This window comes from Egretta garzetta, unplaced genomic scaffold (genome assembly GCF_000687185.1).
Source record: "Egretta garzetta isolate BGI_Z169 unplaced genomic scaffold, ASM68718v1 scaffold175, whole genome shotgun sequence".
NCBI lineage: Eukaryota > Metazoa > Chordata > Aves > Pelecaniformes > Ardeidae > Egretta > Egretta garzetta.
The window spans coordinates 1,462,804-1,487,154 of NW_009259860.1; the positions used below are offsets into that span (position 1 = coordinate 1,462,804).

A 24,351-nucleotide genomic window follows, 5' to 3' on the forward strand; every position below is an offset into this window, starting at 1 on the left:
ACCAGTACTAACTCCCTAACAGTACGACCACAGAATCCTACAAACACTGAAGACATGTTCTTGGATGACCGATGCTAGTCTGAAATGGTGAGTATATGTTACAGAGGACTGAGCTCTCAGCAGATGATGAGCAAACATCAGCAGCAGCACGCCTGCAGCAAAAAGGTGGAGATCTCCACTCTAGGCCATAGCTCTGATAAATATATGAGTTGTAAGAGAGTGCCAATAATTCTCCTGACACTGTACAGGGTATTATATATTAATACCATGTGGGACAAAACTGAGAAAGTCCTTGTGTCATAAACTATCTCATCTCCAACCCCAGGCATAGCTCAGGACTTCAGAGATTTCTCTAGCCTCTTTGTATGAGACTACCATGACCCAGCTGGAGTGTCCTTAAATCCTCAGGAGGGATTTAAGATTTCTGTTAAAACTGGTGTTCCCAATTGTCAACACTAAACCTTTTGCAATGCTATCTTCTGTACACAAACCATATTTTCAGGTGCTTTTCCTGCAACAGGGGACTTATGCTGAAGCATATTTACCTGCTGTGAGCTCTTGGGATGCTGCCTGTGTATGCTCCAAGTCCACTAGTCCGTTACATATGTGTATCAGAATATATCTGTTTGTCTTTTCCAGTAGGAACAGAGAAAAAATGCAATATAGGTAAACAGGAGAGGTACTGGCTGAGAGACCAGAGGCTCCTGGATTCCCTGCCTTGTATATCCTCACTTAGGAGCAGCAGGAGATAACAGGAGTAGCACACTGTCAGATTTTCACATATATCACGTGTACCTGCTCATACTGTGTATTCAATACCAACAAATGTTTGCAGAAGTTTTTCCCCTTTTTTCAGCTTTTCTGCAAGAAAAATAGATCTCTTGATAGAAATACACAGTCAAGAATACATAACAAGACCAGAGAGTTTGCATTTGTTTTAAAATTTAGAGACTTAGATAATATAATCTGTTTTCAAACTCTTTATTGTATCACCATTCATAACAGAATTTCAAACTAGTTTTCTAACAGCAGCAAGTTGTTCAGTGTTTCAGTATTCTGTTTCCTGAACTAAGAAACAACAATACCTGCTTGTATTTTAAATTCCATGAAGTGATTTATTTGGGCAAACACAGGAGGGAAAAAGTATTAGACACTGTTCAAAAGTCCAAAAATGAATCATCTGTTACAGATTGTATGAAGCCTCTAAAGACCTGGGAAACGACCAGCTGGCCTTCTTCTGTGAGAAAACAGCATATAGATGTTAGGAATGAGACAAGGGGTTCAAATCCCAGACAATGAATGTAAATGGCCTAAGAAGAAGCTAAAAGCACACTTTTCTCTAGATAGAATCTCCTGGACAGAGATAGAGCCAAAAGCATCTTACTAAGATGGAGACAACTCTTTCTGTGCACACTGAACAAACGGAGACGTGTTCATGCCTGATTAGTCAGCACACCCATTTTGCTAGAGGGGAGGAGGGGGTGTTGCTGTTTCCTTGTTATGGGTTAGGTCACTCTGTTCTGTATGACTTTGCTGATTGAGAGAGAGTTTAATGGAATGTCTGCAGCACTCTTTGTCTGGGCTGTGAGACAGCAGGACTAGTTTACAGAAGCTTTACATTTTTTAATCAGCTCTTGCACTCCTGGCACCCCTTCCAAACAATTTTGCAGATTAATTTTTCAGAAAATGTTCTAAATTATAATTAAACTACCAATTGAATATCTGGAAGCAGATTTTCTTTTCAGTTTACATGGAGAGTCAGATTAATTAAGAGGGGAATAGCAGTGATAGCACTAACTATTAAACTTCAACACTCTGCACAGGAGAACAAAAGAAGTTCTATTATATACCTTTATATTATACTGCTTTTTTTTGCCTTCTAAATGAACACTGTTGCAGGGCTTTTGACTGTCTTGTATTTGCTTTTTTCCCTGTTGGTTACTTCTCTCTGGCAGAGGATCAATGTTTTGCACTGTCTTCATAATCACGGTTTCCAAACTTTGAGAAGTTGGTACTTCACAGTCACTGAAACAGCACGTTCAGGAAAACAAAACAAAACAAATCTAAACATTAAAAGTTCCAATCGAAAATAACACATGCAAGAAAGAAGAGAAACTAATATAAAATCCAAACAGTACTATGTTGGCTTATTTGACAGATGTTTACAAATATGATAAAGAAGAAAACTCTGAAAATGTCTTATCAAGTTCTACTCTGTCAAATGAAATCTCACTCTACAATGCACAGAGGTCCGAGACTTTAACTGCTTCTTAAAAGACAGCTTTTGTTACAGCCTACAAAGGTAACATATATGAAAAACTACCTGATAATACTTCCAGTCTGTGAGTGACTCACGCGGATACACTACATTTCTACTTTCCTTCATTTGATAACAAAACAAATCCACAAGACTTCACTCAGTAACATTTTGTTTCAATTAAACTTTATTTGTAGTGTTGACTGAGACAAACTCAGAAATCACACTTCAGTGAAATCTCTGTCTAGCACCCCTTTGGAGTGCTTTTAAATTCTGTAAAGCTTGGTGGTTTTTCTATTGGAATTGCCTGCCATGCAGAGAAACTGGACTTTCATTCAACTTCAAATTTTTCCTTAAACTTGCACTCAGTGTGCTCTTAATTTCCATTTTTTCACTTTCCCCAGATTATAATTTGTTTTCTGATATTCATGATAACATGAAGTCTTGGATGTACCATTTTCTATACTATCAGTGGCTATTCATCACCAATTGTGCAAACAGATTTGTGAAGGAATCCCTCGACAGAAGGTAATTTTGGTTTGTTACTTTTTAAACTAAGACATTTAAAAATACACAACTGACTTCACATTAAAACAGTCACTAAATTAGTGGTTTAGAGATGAAGGCTACTTAACCAGAGAAAAGGCCTCAAATTGAAGAGTTCATACAGAAACATGTTTATACTTGCCAAAATCTATCCTGACACATTGGTATGTCTTAGTGACTGATAAGAACAGAAATCAATGTCGTAGTTTGAAGGTGCTGCAGTAGCACAGAGATATTTCTAACGTATCTTTTTCTAACGTACCATATTTCTACATTCACATTTCCCTCACATGAATGCTTTCAAGGAATGTTCTACTTAGAAAGTGGAAGGCTTGAATCTAGAAACTCAGAGACAGCTGCTAGTGATAAAGCACATTATTTATTAATAAGCAGAAGAGAGAACTAAATGAAGATATTTCCCTAACTTGCTGAAAATGACACCTTGAAACATCACCTTCAGAAATGTTCACTATTGTATGACAAGAACTTCCTAACCCGATACTTGCAGTTATTGAAAGTAGTGTTTAGGGCTAGCCACGACAACTGAAGCCATACGATTACTTTCCACTTCACTTCAAACTCAAATTGCAATGACAATTTGTTTGCTCTATTTTGTTCTTAAAAAGGAAAACATAGTAAATTAAATAAAAAGCAACAGAAAGACACGTATGTTTTCTGTAAAATCAGTCTGCAATATTAAATTAAACAGAAAAACAAATGAGGTTTACATTAATGATAGCAACTGACAAATTACTTGGTTCTTAATTTGTTTTCCCTCTCAAGATACTGTGTTCAGGAGCCCCCTATTTTGCATAGGGAGAAGCAGCAGAATAGCTTCATCTGACTGTTGATTTGCTCCATATAACGTATAGGGACAACATGACGATTCCATTTTCTTTACTCTTTTGCCACCTTTTCTATATTTCGGGTAAATACAGGCTTGAGAAATTTCTTTTCACGTCTCTTAGGAGAAAGTACTGAAAGACAAGGTGCGATACCCATTTACATAGTGGCTTACTGCTGCATCCTCAAGCATGTGGGGACAAATAGAAGCAGAAGCAAAAATTCTAAACGTTTATGAAGCTTGCCAGTGCAATTTTCTTAGGGCCTTGTGACTCATGACTGGACTCCATGCAGTAACAATTACCTTTAAAGAACTGATTTTTAACCATCATTCAATTAAAGTTAGTACAATGACTGTGCATAAAACATACATGAAATAATTAGTGTGGATGGTTCTTAATTTAAAGGATGTTAAACAGCTTGTAGACATCTGCTAGCAAGCTGAAATGGGTCATTCAAAATTTATCTAACTAAATTAAGGGGAAAAAATGTTTCTCCTCCCGGGTCGGCATGTCACAAGATAACTAAACCGACTTAGTAGGCTTGCCTGGGAATCCTTAGCTGTCAGTGGTGAATATGCAAAGGGCCAGCAAATTAAATCAACCTGCCAAACTGTCAATTTCAAGCCTCATGACTGCACGAAAATAGCATCACTGGAAGAAATCAAGCATTGCCTTCTTTTGGGTTTCCTGGCACCTATTCAAATACTCATGCAGTTGTGGCTAATTTTGCATGCAAATTTCAGTCAATAAGCTCAGAACAAGACCTCCCAAGATATTTCAAAGGATCTGACAGTATTTTTTTTGAATACCAAATCAACAGTAGTTGAAATTCAATCTCCATTTGCTAGTGCTTTACATATGCACAGTGTCCCCTCTACAGGGCTAAGTTAATGAGAGCCGTACCTGCTTTCACTCACATCCTCCCAGCCGTCCTTACTGAAGTTCTCAAATACATTACTCATAACCTTGATGGACTGTTTGAGAAACGCTCCATGATGTCCCAAAGAGCTCTTTTTCTTGGCTGTTTTTAATTTAACCTTGGTGCCTGTTATCTTGCAATTACATTGCCCAGAGGTTGCCACTGCTTTGGCTTCATCCAGCAAACACTTCAGCTCCTGCACTTGACTCAGCAGATCTTCATTTTCATTTCTCAACCTGTTAGCTTCTGCCACTTGCCTCTTCAAAGACGCTGCTTCTTTTTCCTGCTCATCAATCACTAACTGAAGTTCTGCTTTGCCTTTTTTTATTTCACAAATCCTCTTAAGTAGTGTTTCCAGCTCTCTTTCTCTGGTGTCTGCATCTTCCTTTTGCACCTTTAAAGATGCATTCAAATAATTTTTCTCCTTCAATAGATCTTTATTTACTTCTTTCTGTTTCTTTAATTCCCCTTCAATAGCTTTGAATCTTCTTTCTAGTTGTTGTACCTAACAAAAAGTAATTTTATTATTCATATTATTTCAGTTCATCCAGTAGAAAAAACCCTATGTATTTATTATATGACAATAATATTACATTAAGCACAAGGACAAAAGCAATCTATAGTCCTTAATTTAAAAATAATTCTAACACAGTGCAGATGAAAACATTTTAGCTGCAATAATACAGCTGTTGAACAAAGGGCAGATGGTAAAAGAAGTTAAAATTCCAGGCAAAGTGACACAGAAGTTTAAGTATGCTAATGAACCTTCCTGATGCATCTTGAGCTCATTACTGATTTGGTTATACATACTAATTGAATTTAAAAAACATTTCCAGAAGGAAAACTATTTTGAAATACAGACAATTTTGCACTAGCTATCTAAATCAACAAGTCCTTTCAAGTGTTGTAAATACACAAACTAAATATTAATTTGGTCTTCCAAAAAACCCCAAACAAATCATAGCAAGAGATATCAGAAGCTCAGCACCTAAAGAATATGAAGGCTGAAATGTATTGTCTATTCACAGAAAGGGAAAATCTATCCTATTCCAATGAAACCACTTTACAAGCTTCTCGTATATAGTTTGAAGGAGCATATTCTACCTATATAGAATGCATATGCTTCATTTGTAAAGTCCTTTGAGGTTTAGGCGTATTCAATGCCATTAACAATAAACTGATTTTCAATGTTCTTCTGGAATATTTTCTTAAAGTTACTACCAAACCCCAAAATTTCCAGAAACAAGGGGCAATTTTAATTTTAGCAGATACTGAAATGAACATCTGGCCTGTGAGATTTTTTCCAGAAGCTTGCAAAGGGCATCAGAGTGAGTTCTGTGCTCAGTAACCACTTAGTCATTTTGAAGAAATAATTTTATTTTGTACAAGCTCCATCCCCACTCTTTCACTAGGGTAAATGCCAGGTGCTCTAGATTTTTATGGACATGGGTAGAAAAGACTATTTTTTAAGGACCTATAGTAAAATGCACATGGCCAGCTTCAGCTACTCACCTTGTAAAATACTGTACAAATTTCATCATTTTGTAGCAATACATAATGTCAAAACTTGCTTTGACATTGAATATATTGAAACCATAGTATTTCTCAGTAAATGCTATATGTTTTTCAAGGACGTTTTTCCAATGCATTTAAATTATTTTAAAACTTATGGAAAGATTTATAAAGAGGGTACTATAAATTTGATTCAGAAATATGGAAGGTCTTAATGTACAGCGTAAGCTAGGGCAAAAGCCACTCAAACTTCATATACATTTGTGGACTGGATATTGAATTTATGAGTTTGATAACAAACTTTTAATATGCATACCTATCTATTGGTAACTTCCTTTATGGGAATTCATAGCACTCCCACAATGAAGAAAGATTACCTTATGGCTACATAAAATTATTGGATGAAATTAGAAATAAAAGGGATTTTTCCAAACGCTTCAGTGAAACCAAGGTTTATGATTAAAATCATAGTTTATACTTTCCTCCCCAATGATAAGGATTTAGACCAGTACCTTTCTTCAACCACCTTCCTAAACTGAGATTCTGCTATTATTTTCTCAGTTCTTTATAGCAACCTTTTGCACACACTAGCACTTAAAGTCATGTATGACAGCTGGAAGGAAACAAACAATGAATAGCTTCTACACCTATCCCTAAGGTACCTTCATAACTCTGTATATCCATAGAGATGAAAATTATGTAGTACCTGGCAAACAAAATTATAGTTCTGAAATATAGATGATAAGCAAGCATAAACTGTGTGACATTTCAGATGGTAGCATTCATATTATTTCAATTACTCACTCTACCTTAAGATAAATGGATGTGAGCACTTTCTATTCTGTGTGTTATTATTTTAACATGATGTTTGTCATTCAGTAATAACGAGATGACAGCCTTCATTGCCTGACCATATGGCAAGTGTTACAAGTATATGCAATCACATCATCTGCTGTAAATTACCATACTTCCTACAAGTTAATTCACAAATAAAAAATAAATAGACATACCCAAACTGACATTCAAAGTTACAGATTTGTGTTTATTCAATTTAAGCATGCTTTTAAAGATTTATAAGTAATTAAACAAATATTGTTTTGCAAAATGACAAACAAAAGGCATGATACTGTTTGAAGGATGTCTTTTCTTTGCAGCAAACAAAACATATGGTAAAATACAAGTGAGCCCTCTTAAGTGAACACCTGTTAACATACTAAACTACTTGTGTATATTACAAATATCAATACAAATAGCAACTAGTTAAGAACATCTTGCTACTGTATAAGGTAAAACATGTAGAATGTTGAGCAGTAAAGATTAAATACTCATCATGTTTGCTAAGCCAAAGAACACTAAATGCATACGGTACTACCTTGTGAAAAGAGTGATAAACCCATATATGTAAAAAATATTTGCATACGCAATGTTGTGCTAGAATTTAAATACAACAAAAAGTGGATTTATCACTATGTATCAATTTTATTCTGTAACAAGAGCTCTATAGAGATTAACACCTGAAATCATGTGAAGTTAAACACTCAGCAAAAGAAATGAAGGTTTCTGAACTTAAAAGTGGTAAAAAGCTAAGCATATGTTGCTTCCAATTCAGAGAATTTGCTAGTTTTTAACATTATACCTCTAAATGTACTTTTAATTTTCTGATATGTTTATCTCACATGATACATTAAAAGCAAGTTCACTGGAATTAATTTGTGACACAACTTTGGAAATCCATATTTTTGAATTAGGAAGGAAAAATCATGGCCTAAATTCATGAGTAATGACCTATATATAAATGATACTTATCTTAAAATTTAGATCTGTTTTCTGGGGTTGGTATCTTACCTTCTGTAACGTCTGATATGAAACTCCTTTCTTATTCCTTTTTGGAGTACTATTCTTGATTTCATCATATTCACTAAGTTTAAGAAGTGGCTCTATCAGAAAAAAATAATACAACTCTATCAGAGAATAAATAAAATACATTGTGACAATTAGTATTTCACTAAAACAATACCAAACATTTTAAGGAAATGCATTCTTTATTTTTGCAATTATTTATAATGTGGTCTATTTTCTTGGCAAGCCCTTTGGTCAGTTTCTAAAGAGTGACCTCTTTTCAAAGTGTTCTGTCACATAATTATGAATCTTCGTAGCATCACAGTATGTTTTTTTTCAGAGTACAAACTTTTCAAAGGTACAATAGATCTGCAGGTTAAAGACGCTGTACTTTCATTCCGATTTTTATTCTTTTATAGACTATTCCCTCTATGCCTTAAAAGCAGAATTCATTGCCTTTTTATCTACACAGTCACTACCAGTTCTGTTCTCTAGGTCTTGTCCCCTGCTAGGAGGATCAGAGTGATTGGTGAACAAAGCAAACAGTAACAGAATTAGGATGGATGAAAACTTTAAAACCCCTTTTTTGTTAAGTGAAAGATCATGTACTTCACCAGATAAATCACACAAATCATTCCATTGTAATACTGTGAATTCATAACAATTAGAAATTGAATCAACTAATGAGAGTGAACATGACTCTAAGCATCACTCTCTTAGACAGCTATGCACTTTAGATACTAAAAATCCCACAAAAAAAGACAAGTTAAAAATTAGATCTGTTCGTAAAGAAGAATGCTAAGAAAAAGTTTAGAAGTACTAATACGTACTGTAGTTCAGAAACAAAATACATTCTGTTTAGATTTGAACCAATAGCTTAGCATTCACAGATTGCCCACTGCTCACAGAAATGAGCAATTACACACCTTGGAAGGACTTTTTCTTAGAATATTAAATATTATGTTAAAGAACAAAAAATCCCAACACTGTAAAAACACCCCAATATTCACATTTCTTTTCTTGACCTTCTTCCCCTCAAATTATCCTAAGGGATAAATATCTGTGGTAGAGGTTTATCGTTTCGAACTACAAGCAGACACTGCAGGTCACTTAAAAACTTTTGATTTATAAACAAAGCAAGTGTAGAAGAAAACAGTGTTACTCTCTGTAGATTCACAATCCTCTTGACATAAACAGTGACTAACAAGTTTGTTAGAGTGAATTAGACCTTTCTTTTGTCTTTGGAACATGTCATGGCCAATTAATACTTCTGTATTCATGAAATAAATGGAACACTATTCTAAAGATAATAAAAGCTGAAAAAGGTAAAACTATGCATCTGGGGAATATGTACCTTTACCTTGATATTAATATGTTAGTTCCCATGTTATTTCAGACTACAGTCCCCCAGCACAGTGGTACTGCATACATTTACAACATTCTTTAAGTAACACACAAAGATAATATGAACATGCTTTTCATCTTTTTCTAAATATTCACTCATTTGAATGTTTGCTGTAGCTTTTATATCAGCATTTACTGTACTCTACTGAAAAGAAAAATGATTTCCCATAGTCAAAGAAACTGATCAAAGCACACAAGGTGTTATGTTTATTATGTGGATATATTAAAATACAATTTAAAACTCTATCTATAAATAAACATATTATATGCAGAGAATAAAGAATACTGCTGCCAAATACATAGAAAAGACTATGCATGTTCAGTATTATCACAGAAGCCACAAGCAGCATGAATTAAAGAAAAGCCAAAGGTCACTGATGCATAATCCTTGCTATCGAGCAGAAAATAAATGGCCTATTCAGCCCCCTCCTCCCTTCTAATTGTTATGTAATTGTTCACAGGAATTAGTTAGGGAAGCAATGAAACAGCATTGCCTATAACTGTCTGTCTGTCTATGACAGCAGAAAGATTCATCATATCAGTCTACTCAGCAAGACATACACCTACCCATCATACTCCTACATTAAAAAAAACCCCAAATTGTCCCTCAAGGAATAGATCCACAAGTCATAAACCCCACTATCTTCAGTCATCAAATTACCGTGGTCTTACGGAAGTATACTTACATCCTACTGAGAAGACATAGTTAACTGTCAGCTTTAGAACGTAACACTTAATTCCTAATTAATAGTCACAAAATCTGATAATGAGTTAGTTCAACACTGCTGCCAAAACAGTACTTGAACTATGATACTACAGTTCACTATTAGTATTTGCAGAAAGCCTTCTAACACAGAGAAAAAACTATTCATTTAAAAAAAAAAAAAAAAAAAAAAAAAAAAGAAAAGAGCTGTGTATCAGTCACTCATAGCACCTACATGAACCACCAAATAAATGAGGTTTTTGCCTCCACTGTGCACCAGGTGAAGGATTCCCCTGACAGATAGGAGGTGCCGTGGTGCAGAAAGCCACAATTTACCGACTCCCGTGGTAGCCACTCATGCTCCCAAAGATGTGCCAAGTCAGAAAGAGCCAGTGGGAAAAAACACTGTGAAGACCAGAAGAAGGGAAATGCCATTCTCACACAAGAGCTGGGGACACAGTAGATTCAGAAGAATTCTCATAATGAAAGAAGCCTTCAAACTGCCTTCTTGAAGAAACAGGGGGGCAACAGTTTACCTTCTTTTAATAAGGCACTTCCTGTTTTTATTTATTAGGATTAGATGGACCCACTTTCCTGCTTTTGGTAGAAACGGCATGAGTACCTGCCAACACATTCTCTACATTCATACACAAATAAAGACACGAATAGCATGAATAGTGAATTTGGATTTAATGACTACTGGAAAATAATAGGCAGTGGTGAATGAGACACCTTGGACAACTGAATCAGATGGAAAGAAATTGGGGATGGCAGGAGCAGAGTTTCCTTTTCCTCTGACCTCCTTCATCTTCGACCAGAAGGGTTTGAAAAATGATACAGCAGAGCAATAAAGCTATCCAGTACTTCCTCCTGACAAACACAACCGATATCTAATCAAGCAAAAGGATAGCGCCTATCTTTTTTAATAGAGAAGCTCAGCCACCTGTTTTTAGAATTTATCCTTTGATGTTAGAATGCCTGATGGAAACAGGTACCTGCTGAGGTGAAAGTGAATTCCAACAACATTGATAAGCTGAGTAAATTCATGTCAGGTTTCCTTTTAGAAAAGAAAACATATTTACTAAGACTGTGAAAAAAGTGTATTTAGACCATATCAACTTTGGACTCTAAGCAAATTACAGATAACAGACCTGGGGTTTTACTTTTATTTGGGAAGAGGAAGGCATTTAATACTCATTTTAGGGCAGAGAGTGTACAAATTTTCTTAGTGCATGACCAAGGATTGTTCACGTACACTCATTTATGCCCAAAGATGGACATCAAGATTCAGCTGTTATGGTGTATTCTTCTAGAAAATGTCAATCAATTGATAAAAGTGTCTACCACACTGCAATACCCTAGGATTTGCAAGGACAACAATAAGGAAATTACTTTTTATAGACTAGGTAAGCAACTGTTTTTTTATACTTCAACTGGTAAAAGTTTGGAAATGGCTGGCATCAGCTCAGTCATGTACTAATAAAAAGTGTTGCTTAATTTGATTTTGAATCTTACCAAAAATTTCACGTTTATCTAAATGATACCTATAACAACAAATGCTGCAAAAGGTAAATAAAATTTGCCTAACACACTTCACTAGTAGTTTGACCCTTTTTCTCAGTCCCAATATTACAACAATTAATCATCATACCACTAACCAAACTAGAAGTGTGTATCCACCCACACACTTTTAAAAGAGGATATGTTTTAATCTGAAAAGACAATGAAAAAAGAAGGAACGAAAGACTAATTGTTAAAGCACTAAACATCAAGAACTGGCAGTTTCAGGGATCTGACTGTTTTTGGAAATGCATGGTTATTGCTCAGCAGGCCCTCAACTCCTTCTCACTGCTGGTTGCCTTTCCACTTCTCTCTGTGCAAAGACTGACTAAATTGGCAAAAACAAAGAAGTGATTTTTAAAGACAGTATTTGAAATCTTCACTAGTTCCCTTCAGTTCTATCTGGGGCTATGAAAGTAACACATAAGAAGTAACACGAAAGAAAACAGCAACTTTCAGTCTTAGGCAGCTGAATATTTCCACTTAGTTTTATAGATAATATGAAACAAATTTGAAATAAAGGAAGAAAAAAATATTTTTACATTCAAGTGGCTAACATTATCACAAAAAAACCAGCCAACAGCAGAAAATTGGGATAAAGAACGGTAAGGCTTTATTGCTACGAACATGCAGAGCACTTAGCTCTAAGTCTCCTACTCCCTTCCTTTGCACAATGCTGTGCATAAAGAATTTACCACAGATGTGACACCCAGCTGGACTGTAACTATGCACTCTTGACTACTTCTCCCAGACCATTCAGGAACAGTGAATAATACAAAGAATCAGAGGAGTAATGGAGAGGCAATGGTAATATATTACCTATCCAACTGACAAAGACCCATCTTCACAGAACCATCAACTATCGTAAAGATATAAAAGAAGGTACTCATAATCAATTCTTATAAGAGTTCCACCATTTTGATTTACTTTCCAATTCACATACTTTGTGAGACTAGTATTAAAAAAGACGTCTGAATGAGCATGGAATTTCTGTATTTCAATACTGCAAAAAACATTTCAGATTCTGGAGAAAGCTTCATAAACATATAAATATGTTTTAGATTTTAAACATACCTATTTATATACATATACACAGTTATTTTAAACGTAAAATAGTTAACTCATTTTAGATGTAGTTGTGTGGTGTAACCCGGCAGGCAGCTGAACGCCACACAGCCGCTCACTCACTCCCCCCTTCCCTCAGTGGGATGGGGAGAGAGTTGGAAAATAAAAGTAAAACCCATGGGTTGAGATAAAGACAGCTTAATAAAAGAAAAGAATAACAATAGCAATAAAAGTAGTAATAGAATATTACTACTATTCTATTACTAGAATATCACTACAAGTGATGTACAATGCAATTGCTCACCAACTGCTGACCAGTGCCCAGCCTGTCCCAAGCAGTGATCCCTCTCCCCCCAACTAACGTCCCACGAGCATGATGTCATATGATCTGGAATAGCCAGTTGGGGTCAGCTGTCCTGGCTGTGCCCCCTCCCAGCTTCTTGTGCACCTGGCAGAGCAGGGGAAGCTGAAAAAGTCCTTGACTGGTATAAGCCTTGCTCAGCAACAATTGAAAACATCAGTGTGTTACCAACATTCTTCTAGTACTGAATCCAGAACACAGCACTATGCAAGCCACTAGGAAGAAAATTAACTCTATCGCAGCCAAAGCCAGGACAGTAGTATATACACATAAGTTGCAAACATATATTAGCTAATATCTGTATCTAAAAATTGTCACTGATTTAATAGGCATCTGGAGAACTTAAGGGTAAACATACTTTGAAATAAGAATGTATGGCCTTATGCTTATGCTAACAAAATACACATTCAAGAAAAAGAAATTAACCTTTGGAGAGAAAATAACCCTAAAATTAGTATTTCTAATCTACTACATCTACACATATAAAATACTATACCTTCCCTTTTTGTTGTAAACATAGATAAATAACTGTATTGTAAACTTACCCACAGACTGGTGTACTTTCATCTGATCCAGTTCTTCTTCAAGATTCAGTCTACAAAATGAAATAAAAAATTAAGAACCACAGAACAATCACACACTAAAACCACATACAAAATTAAGCCCAAACCATTTCAATATATTACTGGGGAAAAAGTGGTCAATACCCAGGAGTTAGTTCTAATTTGATGACACTCGGCATACTTCAAACATATAGAGTACAACAGCTGAATAAAATTTTTAAACCCGAATTTACAAAATTCAGATATAGTGTTGGCTGTAACATACAATAAGAAGTTTCAGTGAGTCCTCCTTAGGTAAGGAAATGCCTGAGACAAAAAGGAGACTGGTAGGAAGTCTGGAATCCTGGTAAGAGGGGAATAAGTACTCAGTCTCAGGGGAAACCACCAGCCAACCTTGTGCAGATATATCTTACCATTCCTCTTTTTCCAGTGACTATTTGAGAAACTTATTAGCAAAATCTCTCCTCCCCTCTTCCAGCTCTGATCTACTACTATACTACTATATTACTACTATAGTTTATTCTGTAATACCAACCAGCTAAGGTCTGTACAACAAAATACCTGAATTACTGGTTTTTTTTTTTAATTAAAATTACGTGCAAATAAAGTTGCCAGGATACCAATGCTAAAGTTTCAAAGTCAAATAGGGAAATGCTAGAATTAAATACATTAATTGTGTATACTTGTGTTTTCTGACACAATCTTTAATTATATAGTTGTGCATTATTTTAGCAATAAGATCCCCACTTTATAAAATCCCTCTGAGATAAGGCACAAAGAAAATCAGGCCAAAATATCTGCTAACTTAAGGGAAGGCTTTAAAGAAAATAGTCTTTCAGTATACACAGTATTTTAAAGCACATTATACGTTTACTGCATCTCAGACTCAGCTGTAACTCTAAGTGTTGCAATCCACATCTCACAGTCTCACATGAAGTATAACAAAATGAGAAATGTGAAGTAAAAGTAACTTGCTTTGCATGACACGTTAAGGCTCCCGCAATTTTCAGGATCACTCAGCTGCCTTCACTGGCAGACCTTCTTTGCTATTCTTTCATTCTCCTTACCTCAGTCACCACCAATTTCTATAACACAGACTACAGTGTCCTTCACTGTCACAATGTCTTAACTCCTCATAGCGTGTTCACTTTTTGCACTGAATAGCAAAACGCTTCCTTGAGAAAACATTCTCTGTTTACGTAATTAAAGACTGTATTCAACATTACATGAATACAAGGGAGTGAATTAAGGATATTTTAGAATCCTTCCTGCTTGAACCTCTATCTTCTGAATATGTTATTTTTCAACTTCAAAAACAGTATTTGAATGAACACACATTTATGCACATATTCATACATACTGCCTCCCCACACACTAAGTGACAACCATACAAGGACAGTTGTACAAAATTTTTAAAAGGAGTTAACTTCTATGTATTTTTTTTAAGGTGATGAAAGACATGCAGAAGTAAATAAATGATATGAAGTTAGTAAAGGGGTAGGTTTATAGTCAGAATATCTGAATCACTTCCAAATAAATTCATTTGTCTGTGAAATAGTTTCCAACTGAAGTTATGATATATCTAAGCTGGAAATATTTCAGGTAAACCTAGACAAGAAATTAATTAACATGTGTAATACAAGATCCAACCCATACAAGTCAATAACTGACTTGCATGAATGCTACAAATGCCCAACTGGGTTAGCCCAGTGCTGGGTCCATCCATCACCAGTGCTCTGTCTCCAGCAGAGGAAAAAGCAGATGCTACTGAGGAAAGAGCACAAGCCTAACAGCTTCTGCAGTCTGATTCCAATTTTCCATCCTGAAAGTGGCACATAAGCACTACCCTTTGTTTCCTCTGCTTTAACTGGTTCTCTGTTGCTAGAAGGACCTTTCCTCCAATCCCACAGGAATGGAATTTCTTTATAACCTTTCATGTGGACCCCTGTCAAAGGCAATTGGAAAATACAGATCAGATTTTACCCACATGGTTACTATCACCTTTCTGCAATTCCAGCAGGGTAATGAAGCAGGATTTCCCTTTACAGGAGCCACAGTGATTCTTCCCCCCCAAGAAAACTGAGTTGATCTGTGCTCAGTGATCTCTCTCCCTCTCCCTTTCGTTTTTTTGTGTTTTTCTTCCCCCCGCTACCCCTCCTTTCCTAAAGACAGGCCCCCATCTTCCCAAGTATGGAAGCAGTCAGGCTCACTGGTCTGCAGCTCCCTCTGGAGCCTGTTTTGTAGATGGGAGTTAAAGTGGCAACCTGCCAGTCAACTAGCACAGTGGCTGTTTACAGTGATGTTACAGTTCAGTAATTTCATCCTTCAGTTTCTTCACACCCCTCGGGGTGTGAAGATATTAGCACCAGATATTAACAAATAACTCACCTACTTGACCTCATAATTGCTGTACAGTTACTTCAAACATACCTAACACCTTTGATGTATCTGCTACAAAGAATACATGAGTTGTTGGCATCTTCTTAGCATCTTCAGTAGGAACGACTGATGCAAAGATTCATCGAGCTTTTCTTTTATGGCCTTGTAGACTCAGTGTATCGTATCCTTTTACACTGTTATCATTAAGCAAACCTAGAAATTTCCTAACTGGCTTCTTTTTCACTTTATTTAAGCAAAATTTTACTATCACAGCCTAAGCACCTTTGCAAACCACTCTTCAAGAGCTTTTTTAGCCTTCTCAACTTTCTACTTGCAATTGTCCTGCCATTCTTTATTAGCCTACCTGTTCTCACCAATGCAAGGTTAAGTTTTAAAAGCTGATTTTCTCTCTGTGAGAACCACAAAAACTTCCCCACTGAGTCTTTACAGAAAGCTTTTTAAGACTATTTGGAGGCAGGTGTGTTTAATTTTTTAAATTGTAGCACACTACAGTACCTTTCTTAACACTCTCCAACTGTTTATAGGCTTTCTATACCGCTTGTTCTAGTGTTTGGGGAGTTAGAGGTTTTTTGGACTACTTGATTCACTTTTATGTGGTTCCCTTTCTGGAAAATGAATATCCCCAGGCCAACTGATTTGGTCCACTCTCTTCTGCTATTATTAAATCTAATCTTAAAAAAAAAAAAGGCAAACATCACATGAACCCATCTTCATAAAGGATGAGATGTGGGGAAATACATGCCTCATCTCTTTTCCTAGAAAAGTTACAGAGCAAATCATTCTGGAAATCACGTCCAGACACTTAATGGACAAGAAGGTGATTGCAAACAGCTAGCATGGATTTACCAAGGAAAAATTTTGCTTTACCAACCAGATCGCCTCTGTAAGGAGATGACAGGCTGTAAGAATAAAGGGAGAGCAAGCAGTGGTGGATACTTTGAATCTGGCAAGGCATTTGAGATGGTCTCCCATCTCCTTATTGCCAAATAGTTGAGATGTCCTGTCTTCAGCTTGGATAGAGTTAATTTTCTTCCTAGTAGCTGGCATAGTGCTTCTGTTTTGGATTTAGGATGACAAGAAAGTTGATAACAAGCTGATGTTTTAGTTGTTGCTGAGCAGTGCTTACACTGGTCAAGGATGTTTCAGCTTCCCCTGTTCTGCCAGGTGCACAAGAAGCTGGAAGGGGGCACAGCCAGGACAGCTGACCCCAGAGCCAGTACTGCTTAATATCTTTATTAACAACCTGAAAGATGAGTTAGAATGCCTCTCAGCAAGTTCACAGATGATAGAAAACTGAGGGAAGCAACTGATGCACTCACTAGAAGGCTGGACCGCTGTTCAGAGAGAACTCATAGGTGGAAAAAATGGACTGATGGGAACTTCATTAAGTTCATCAAAGGCAAAGTCCTCCCAGAGTAACCCCTCACAACAGGATATTCTAGAAGACCAACTGGCTAGAAAGCGGCTTTGCAGAAAAAGTAGGGTCCTTCTGAGCAACAAGTTGAACATGGTAGTGACATGCCTTTGTGGCAAAGACTAAAAACATACTAGCTGTATAGGCAAGAGTCAGTTGGTTTACAAAATTGATTCTGTTCAGCACTTCTGAGACTGCATGTATGGCTGTGTCTAGTTTTGGGCTCCTCCAAGAAAGACACTGACCTACTAGATTAAGTCTAGCAAAGGTGTAACATGATGGTCAGGGGTTGGGTACATGATTTATGACAACAGAGTGAAAGACCTTGATTTATTCAGGCCTAGGAGAAGGGAAGCTTTCATTGCTGCCTACCTAACACAAGGGTGTCAAAAAGATGGAGTTTGACTTTTCCCAGAGGAACACAGTGGCTGATATGAAAGCCCATGGACACAAGTTAGAATACCTCAAATTCCAATTAGATATAAAAGGAGATTGCTTATTAGGCTGGTCATACCAGGAAGGTTTTGAAATCTCCATCCTTGGTCTCCATCTCCTCCATCCTTTGTCAAAACCTGACAAGATCCTAAGCTACTTTCCCAGACTGCCACTGCTTTGAGCAGCAGGTTGGACAAGACAGCTTCCAGAGGTTCCTTCCAAGATGCACAATTCTGTGTTTCTTATTGTATTGAGGTAACTATTACAGAGCAGCTTTCTCTCTAATGCTTTCTGAACTAAGTTCTACATACTACTCAAAATGAAGTCCAGAATAGAATTTTCCCTTTTGGTTTCTAAGACTGATTGTTCTAGAAAAGTTACTTCTTCCATATAAAATTTGTATCTCTACACCTTGTCCTGGCAAGATAATGATGCAGGCTCTATGAGGATAGTTGAAACCTTCCATGAGCTGGAAGGGGGCACAGCCAGGACAGCTGACCCCAGAGCCAGTACTGCTTAATATCTTTATTAACAACCTGAAAGATGAGTTAGAATGCCTCTCAGCAAGTTCACAGATGATAGAAAACTGAGGGAAGCAACTGATGCACTCACTAGAAGGCTGGACCGCTGTTCAGAGAGAACTCATAGGTGGAAAAAATGGACTGATGGGAACTTCATTAAGTTCATCAAAGGCAAAGTCCTCCCAGAGTAACCCCTCACAACAGGATATTCTAGAAGACCAACTGGCTAGAAAGCGGCTTTGCAGAAAAAGTAGGGTCCTTCTGAGCAACAAGTTGAACATGGTAGTGACATGCCTTTGTGGCAAAGACTAAAAACATACTAGCTGTATAGGCAAGAGTCAGTTGGTTTACAAAATTGATTCTGTTCAGCACTTCTGAGACTGCATGTATGGCTGTGTCTAGTTTTGGGCTCCTCCAAGAAAGACACTGACCTACTAGATTAAGTCTAGCAAAGGTGTAACATGATGGTCAGGGGTTGGGTACATGATTTATGACAACAGAGTGAAAGACCTTGATTTATTCAGGCCTAGGAGAAGGGAAGCTTTCATTGCTGCCTACCTAACACAAGGGTGTCAAAAAGATGGAGTTTGACTTTTCCCAGAGGAACACAGTGGCTGATATGAAAGCCCATGGACACAAGTTAGAATACCTCAAATTCCAATTAGATATAAAAGGAGATTGCTTATTAGGCTGGTCATACCAGGAAGGTTTTGAAATCTCCATCCTTGGTCTCCATCTCCTCCATCCTTTGTCAAAACCTGACAAGATCCTAAGCTACTTTCCCAGACTGCCACTGCTTTGAGCAGCAGGTTGGACAAGACAGCTTCCAGAGGTTCCTTCCAAGATGCACAATTCTGTGTTTCTTATTGTATTGAGGTAACTATTACAGAGCAGCTTTCTCTCTAATGCTTTCTGAACTAAGTTCTACATACTACTCAAAATGAAGTCCAGAATAGAATTTTCCCTTTTGGTTTCTAAGACTGATTGTTCTAGAAAAGTTACTTCTTCCATATAAAATTTGTATCTCTACACCTTGTCCTGGCAAGATAATGATGCAGGCTCTATGAGGATAGTTGAAACCTTCCATGATTACAGCCTGTCCTTCACAACTTGTCGAATCTCACTTCACATTTCTGCGTCACTGTCAGCATCCTGATGAAAAGATCAGCAGTACAATCTCATTGCTACTTATTTATTATTAAAATATAGGACTTCTACACAAAAGCATTATGCAGTGCTCCCTTTTTCTGTAATAGCTGTCTGATATTACATTTAAATAATTATTCTCTTACAGTGCCACTCTCTCACCAGGTAATCCTACTGTGTCATTTCTGCAAAGCTAGTACCCAGGCAACACTGCACCCCACATATTACACATCCCCCACCCACCCCTTCCTCCAGGTCACTGAGATGCCTAGTGAGTCAGGACTGTCATCTGATGCCAAGCAGTCTAGCTTCACATTTTTTTTTTTTTTGGCTTCTACCACAGAAGTATTTGTAAATTATTTCCTTGTTCTGTTGCTTAACTAGCTAGCTGGCTACTGTTGACAATATTTTAAAACAGCTCTCCTTATTTTTTGTGACCTCCCACTACCAACACCTGTTTTCCCCTATCCTTAAAAAGAGTCCCTTTACTGCAGGAACATTCTTGGTGCAAGAGGACACTATCACATCAGCTAGACAGCAGGTCTAATCTCCTTCATGGTCTCATCTAAGACATTAGATTCCTCCTTGCAAACAGGATGTTCTCCTTTCCCAAGATTTATGCTCTTTGCAGCAGCAGGTATAAAGCATGTCTTGTATGTAGATAGTCATACCTGTCTCCCTTTTTGAACCAATTACTCTCACGCTATCCTATCTTATCCTAAGTAGGTAGTTGATTGGTTTCTTTCATCTTTTCTAATCTTTGAAGCCTGACAGTCTTCAGTTCACAAACTTTTTAAGTTTAGAATGCACAGATTGGGCCACTTCAGGCCAACGTGGTTAGCATTAAACAAATTTCTAAGTATTTAACTCATTTGGGAACAGATTCTATACTGATTTCTATTCAATCTTTTTCTTCTGAAAAACAAACGTAATAAAACAAAAACGTCAAGCTTTATTTTCTACAGAATTTTTATGGCAAATATAGTGCTAACAGAGAAAAATAAAAGTATATAATCTGTATGGTCTTGATATATATTACATTCTTTATACAAAATCAGAAGAATGGAAAAGGAATGTACGAGTAATTGTGGCTTTTTATCATGACTGTGTGCAGTTAAATATTTTTTTTACTATCACTTATAAGTTTTTTTACATTTCAAGGCAAAAAAACAGCAAAAATTGCAATGCGAAGAACCACATACAGATGCAAGTAGCTTTGTTCTTTCTGATTGTTCCCAACTCAGTAGTAAAATGTGCTCTGACACATCTAGTTCACCACAAAAGTACTGTAGCCTGCATATTTTGTTACAAGAGTGCAGCTCAAAAAAGGGAGGAAAAGGTGCAATATGTTCTTCTTGAAGACTACAATCCTTTGCAGAGACTGTACGATCGCCGATTTCCCCAAGAACAAGTGAACATGATCAGTTGGAAGAAGCATCAAAGAAAGGTCAAGTAAGAACTTTCTAAGGGGGAAGAAGGGACTTTGAAGAATTCAAGGTAACTGAAGAAGTCACAGAAAATTCCTGAAGTGTAATGCAACACTGAAAGGAATTACTCTACCAGAAAGAACACAGTGGCAAAAAGCAGGTGTGAGGGGAGATATTTATGTCCAGCCGTTCATTTGCACTATTCTCTCTCTGTGTCCCATCACACAGATGCGCCAACCTAACAGGTAAGAATTGATTTATCTTTATGAAACTCTCCCTCCCCTCCAAAAATTATTTCAAGTGGGTTTGAAGATAAATACCTCTGTGTGTTTTTCCTCCAAAAGGGGGATTGTCTTTAACAGACTACATCTGCCCCACCAGTCTTTTAAGTGATCCATGTTCAACTCTTTTACAAAGTGGATTAGGTACTTTAAGAGACCTGTGATGCAGTTGCATGGATTCTAGTGACATGAGATGCTTCCTTCACTTACTGAGGGTGAAAGGATTGCCTCTGCAATCCTTCAACTCAAAGGATCAAAAATAAACTCTGTGTGTGGTAATGCACAATACTAACTTACTGGAACTAAAGAGTCAGAACAGCAGTGTCAAAGTTCAGATACTGTGAATAAGAGCTTCCAACACTATTTTAGCAGATGAAGCTAATATTTGCTGTAATTATCTTAAGCGTATGCTCACTGGATTTACTGCATTGGTTTTTGCATCATTCAGTTTCAATTAACACATCAAACAATGGAAAGAAGAAATGCGCCAGGTTTTGATCTTAACTGAAAGGGGATTTCTCTGTGCATTGAAAAACTTGTGTTTGATTTAGCAAGTGCTGAGCAAAGGGCATCGTGTTTATGTCATCTGAAAAGATCTGAGACATAAACTGAAGCTGAAAGATGGAATCTTTGAAGATACTTCTAGACTGGAAAGGTAGTTTCTGTGTAAGGTGTTTCTAGCCGACTGCAGTCTTGAGGCATGGATATTGAAAAGAAATCGTTGAACATTAGTATATGCCTCCTCCATCTTTTGACAGTAGAAATGCTGGGAGTTGAAGATGTTTCAAGAGCAGGCGATCTTGAAGATGATGTATACTTTAGATGCCTTATGTTGATCTCAATTTAACTGTGCTTCTAGCAATTTTTTTTAGGACTGCTCCACAAATTTCACATTTTACAATCACATACAACAACAAAGTTGAAAAGAAAAGAAAAAATAACTTGAAATGACTTGAAAAGAAAAAATAACACCATATTTTAACCTTTTTGTATCTGATATAAAACAATATTTCTCTGGATAAATCTGTTAGTTACCGAACAAAGTGAAAGAAATTGTAAGTTTACATTGCAGATTAGATTAATTATCTTTCCTGTTTCAGATTATTATACTGAGCGGCACAAGTATTTAAGTACAACTCTTTTCCCAGGAGGGAAATTCAGCAATGAGTGTATTTAGGAACTGCAGGAGAACAACAAATCTAGAAAAATTTGGAAACAGTCAACTGTCTGCTTTGTAAAGCAGTAACATAGAACACCGAGGATGCTTTCAGTTTACTCTTTCGTAAGTCTCCTAATGACAATGTATCAGTTGACAAGCAGGGTGCCTTCTAGTTCTCTTTTTCATACTATGAATGCTTTTGCTTGAGCAAGCAAATAAAATATATGGTACATGAAACTTATAAATCAACCTTTTTCAAGGGAAACTTATTTTCTGCCTTTTTAAAATTGAAATCTTTAAATTCTATGATATTTAAGTTTGTGTGTTATTTTCAGTCAGCATCTCATAAACATGATCTCACTATTATATCTGTTATAGCACGATTAAAAAACCTCAACCTTCTATGCATTTTACAAAAACAGCTCCCTTTGTACAGGGAAGTGCTAGAAACTGAAGTCCATTTAGAGATGATACACCTGTACAAAAAGAGGAATATATATAGGTAACAAAGTGCTGCTAAGCAAACCATACGCAGTATCAACAACAGAAAAAACTAAACAAGTAAGGAATGAACAAGGAGAAACTACGCAGTCCTGCAGCTAAGGCTGATGAACCAGGTTAAAAAAAAAAAAAAAAAAAAAAAAAAGAAGAGACCTATGCAAAAATCTAACTTAGACAACAGAAGTGACTGAAGTTCTAAATTGAATACAAGCAGCAATGTAGAACTCAAAAGTCTACAGTAATCACAACAGGAAAACCAAAATCTTTTCTTTGGAAAAAAGAGTTCACTCTATAGACTCAGAGAAGATAGACCTTTGAACCATAATTCAAGAACGAATGATGGGATTTGAATACAATGGAAATATGCAGGGCAAGAGGAAAGGCAAACAAACCTGAGCATGAGTATAAATCGATCACTTCCAGCTCATGATAAATTCCATCTCTGCACCTTTTCTCTTGACAAAGTCAAAGGCTACTACTGCATTTTAAAACTTCTGTCACTTTCATGCTGTGTAGTCATTCCACTATTTAATTCAACTTTTAAAAAGGGAAGTTTCTAGGATGTAATTTAAAACAATAGAGAGATACCACACATGACTTTTGTGCAAATGTTTACCAAATTCTGTGAAGTATTCTGACAACATACACAATCTTTCATACTGAAATGTGGAGTAGGTGAAACTTTGCAGGGTGTTGAAACTCCAGAATTCTGTAAATAAAGTCTTAACCATTAATAAATTGATAAAAAACCTAAAAATAGAAATAAAAACTAAACACATTTTAATGTGTTTTAAAGGCAATAAAAAAACCTGCTCAGAATTGTCGCTGAAAATTTGCAAAAAACATCTTCTAGCTGTATACATGAATAAACTTAGGCAAAGGAGATTCACTAGTAGGAGTACCTATCAGCAATCCAGATGAAAAGAAAATAAGTAACCACTTTATTAAGTTTCATTAAACTCAAAATCTAAACTCATACCTGCAACAATAATGTTAACACAGTGAGCCACTTCTAAAAGCCTGCAAATGTTCAAATTGCAATTATCACTTCACCTGTATTTAGATGCATTCTTTACACAGGTTCATTTCAGTAAGTTTGGTTTGGGTCTTTTAAGCTGAAAGGGTATAAAACACTTTCAAAACACAGGCAACAACTCTTTTCTGAATGGCACTAGGCAAGTCTTTTCAGTCCTGGCTGGTTTATCATCAAGGCTTCTAGTGTCCTAAAGAAGACTGTAGAGCCAAAAAATGTAACCTTAAAATTTACAGTAACAGCCTACCATATTTGCCAATAATAAAGGTTACATAACTACTTACATGATTGCTATTCCTAATTTTAAGAACAAATACACTAATCCTATATCTATTAGATGAACTGAAAATCTTATTTAAACGATGTATTCAGCTCACAAACTTCTGCTCAGGACCATTTCTTAAAGAGGGAGGAGAAAAAAGACTTGCAATGTGCTTGAAAGAATAATTAAACTAGTGGA

At 36.5% G+C, this 24,351-nt stretch overlaps 1 protein-coding gene across 1 annotated transcript in view; it reads right to left on the reverse strand.

Annotated features, from left to right (window-relative positions):
- The window catches only part of CNTLN (centlein), a 179,798-nt gene that overhangs the window by 59,712 nt on the left and 95,735 nt on the right, over nt 1-24,351 (reverse strand). Inside the window, exons 13-16 of the mRNA XM_035895579.1 lie at nt 13,503-13,606; nt 7,925-8,016; nt 4,552-5,072; nt 1,851-2,025 (exon numbers count right to left, since the gene is read on the reverse strand). Of these exons, the coding sequence (XP_035751472.1) occupies nt 1,851-2,025; nt 4,552-5,072; nt 7,925-8,016; nt 13,503-13,606 (892 nt within the window). The remainder of the gene's footprint in view (nt 1-1,850; nt 2,026-4,551; nt 5,073-7,924; nt 8,017-13,502; nt 13,607-24,351) is intronic.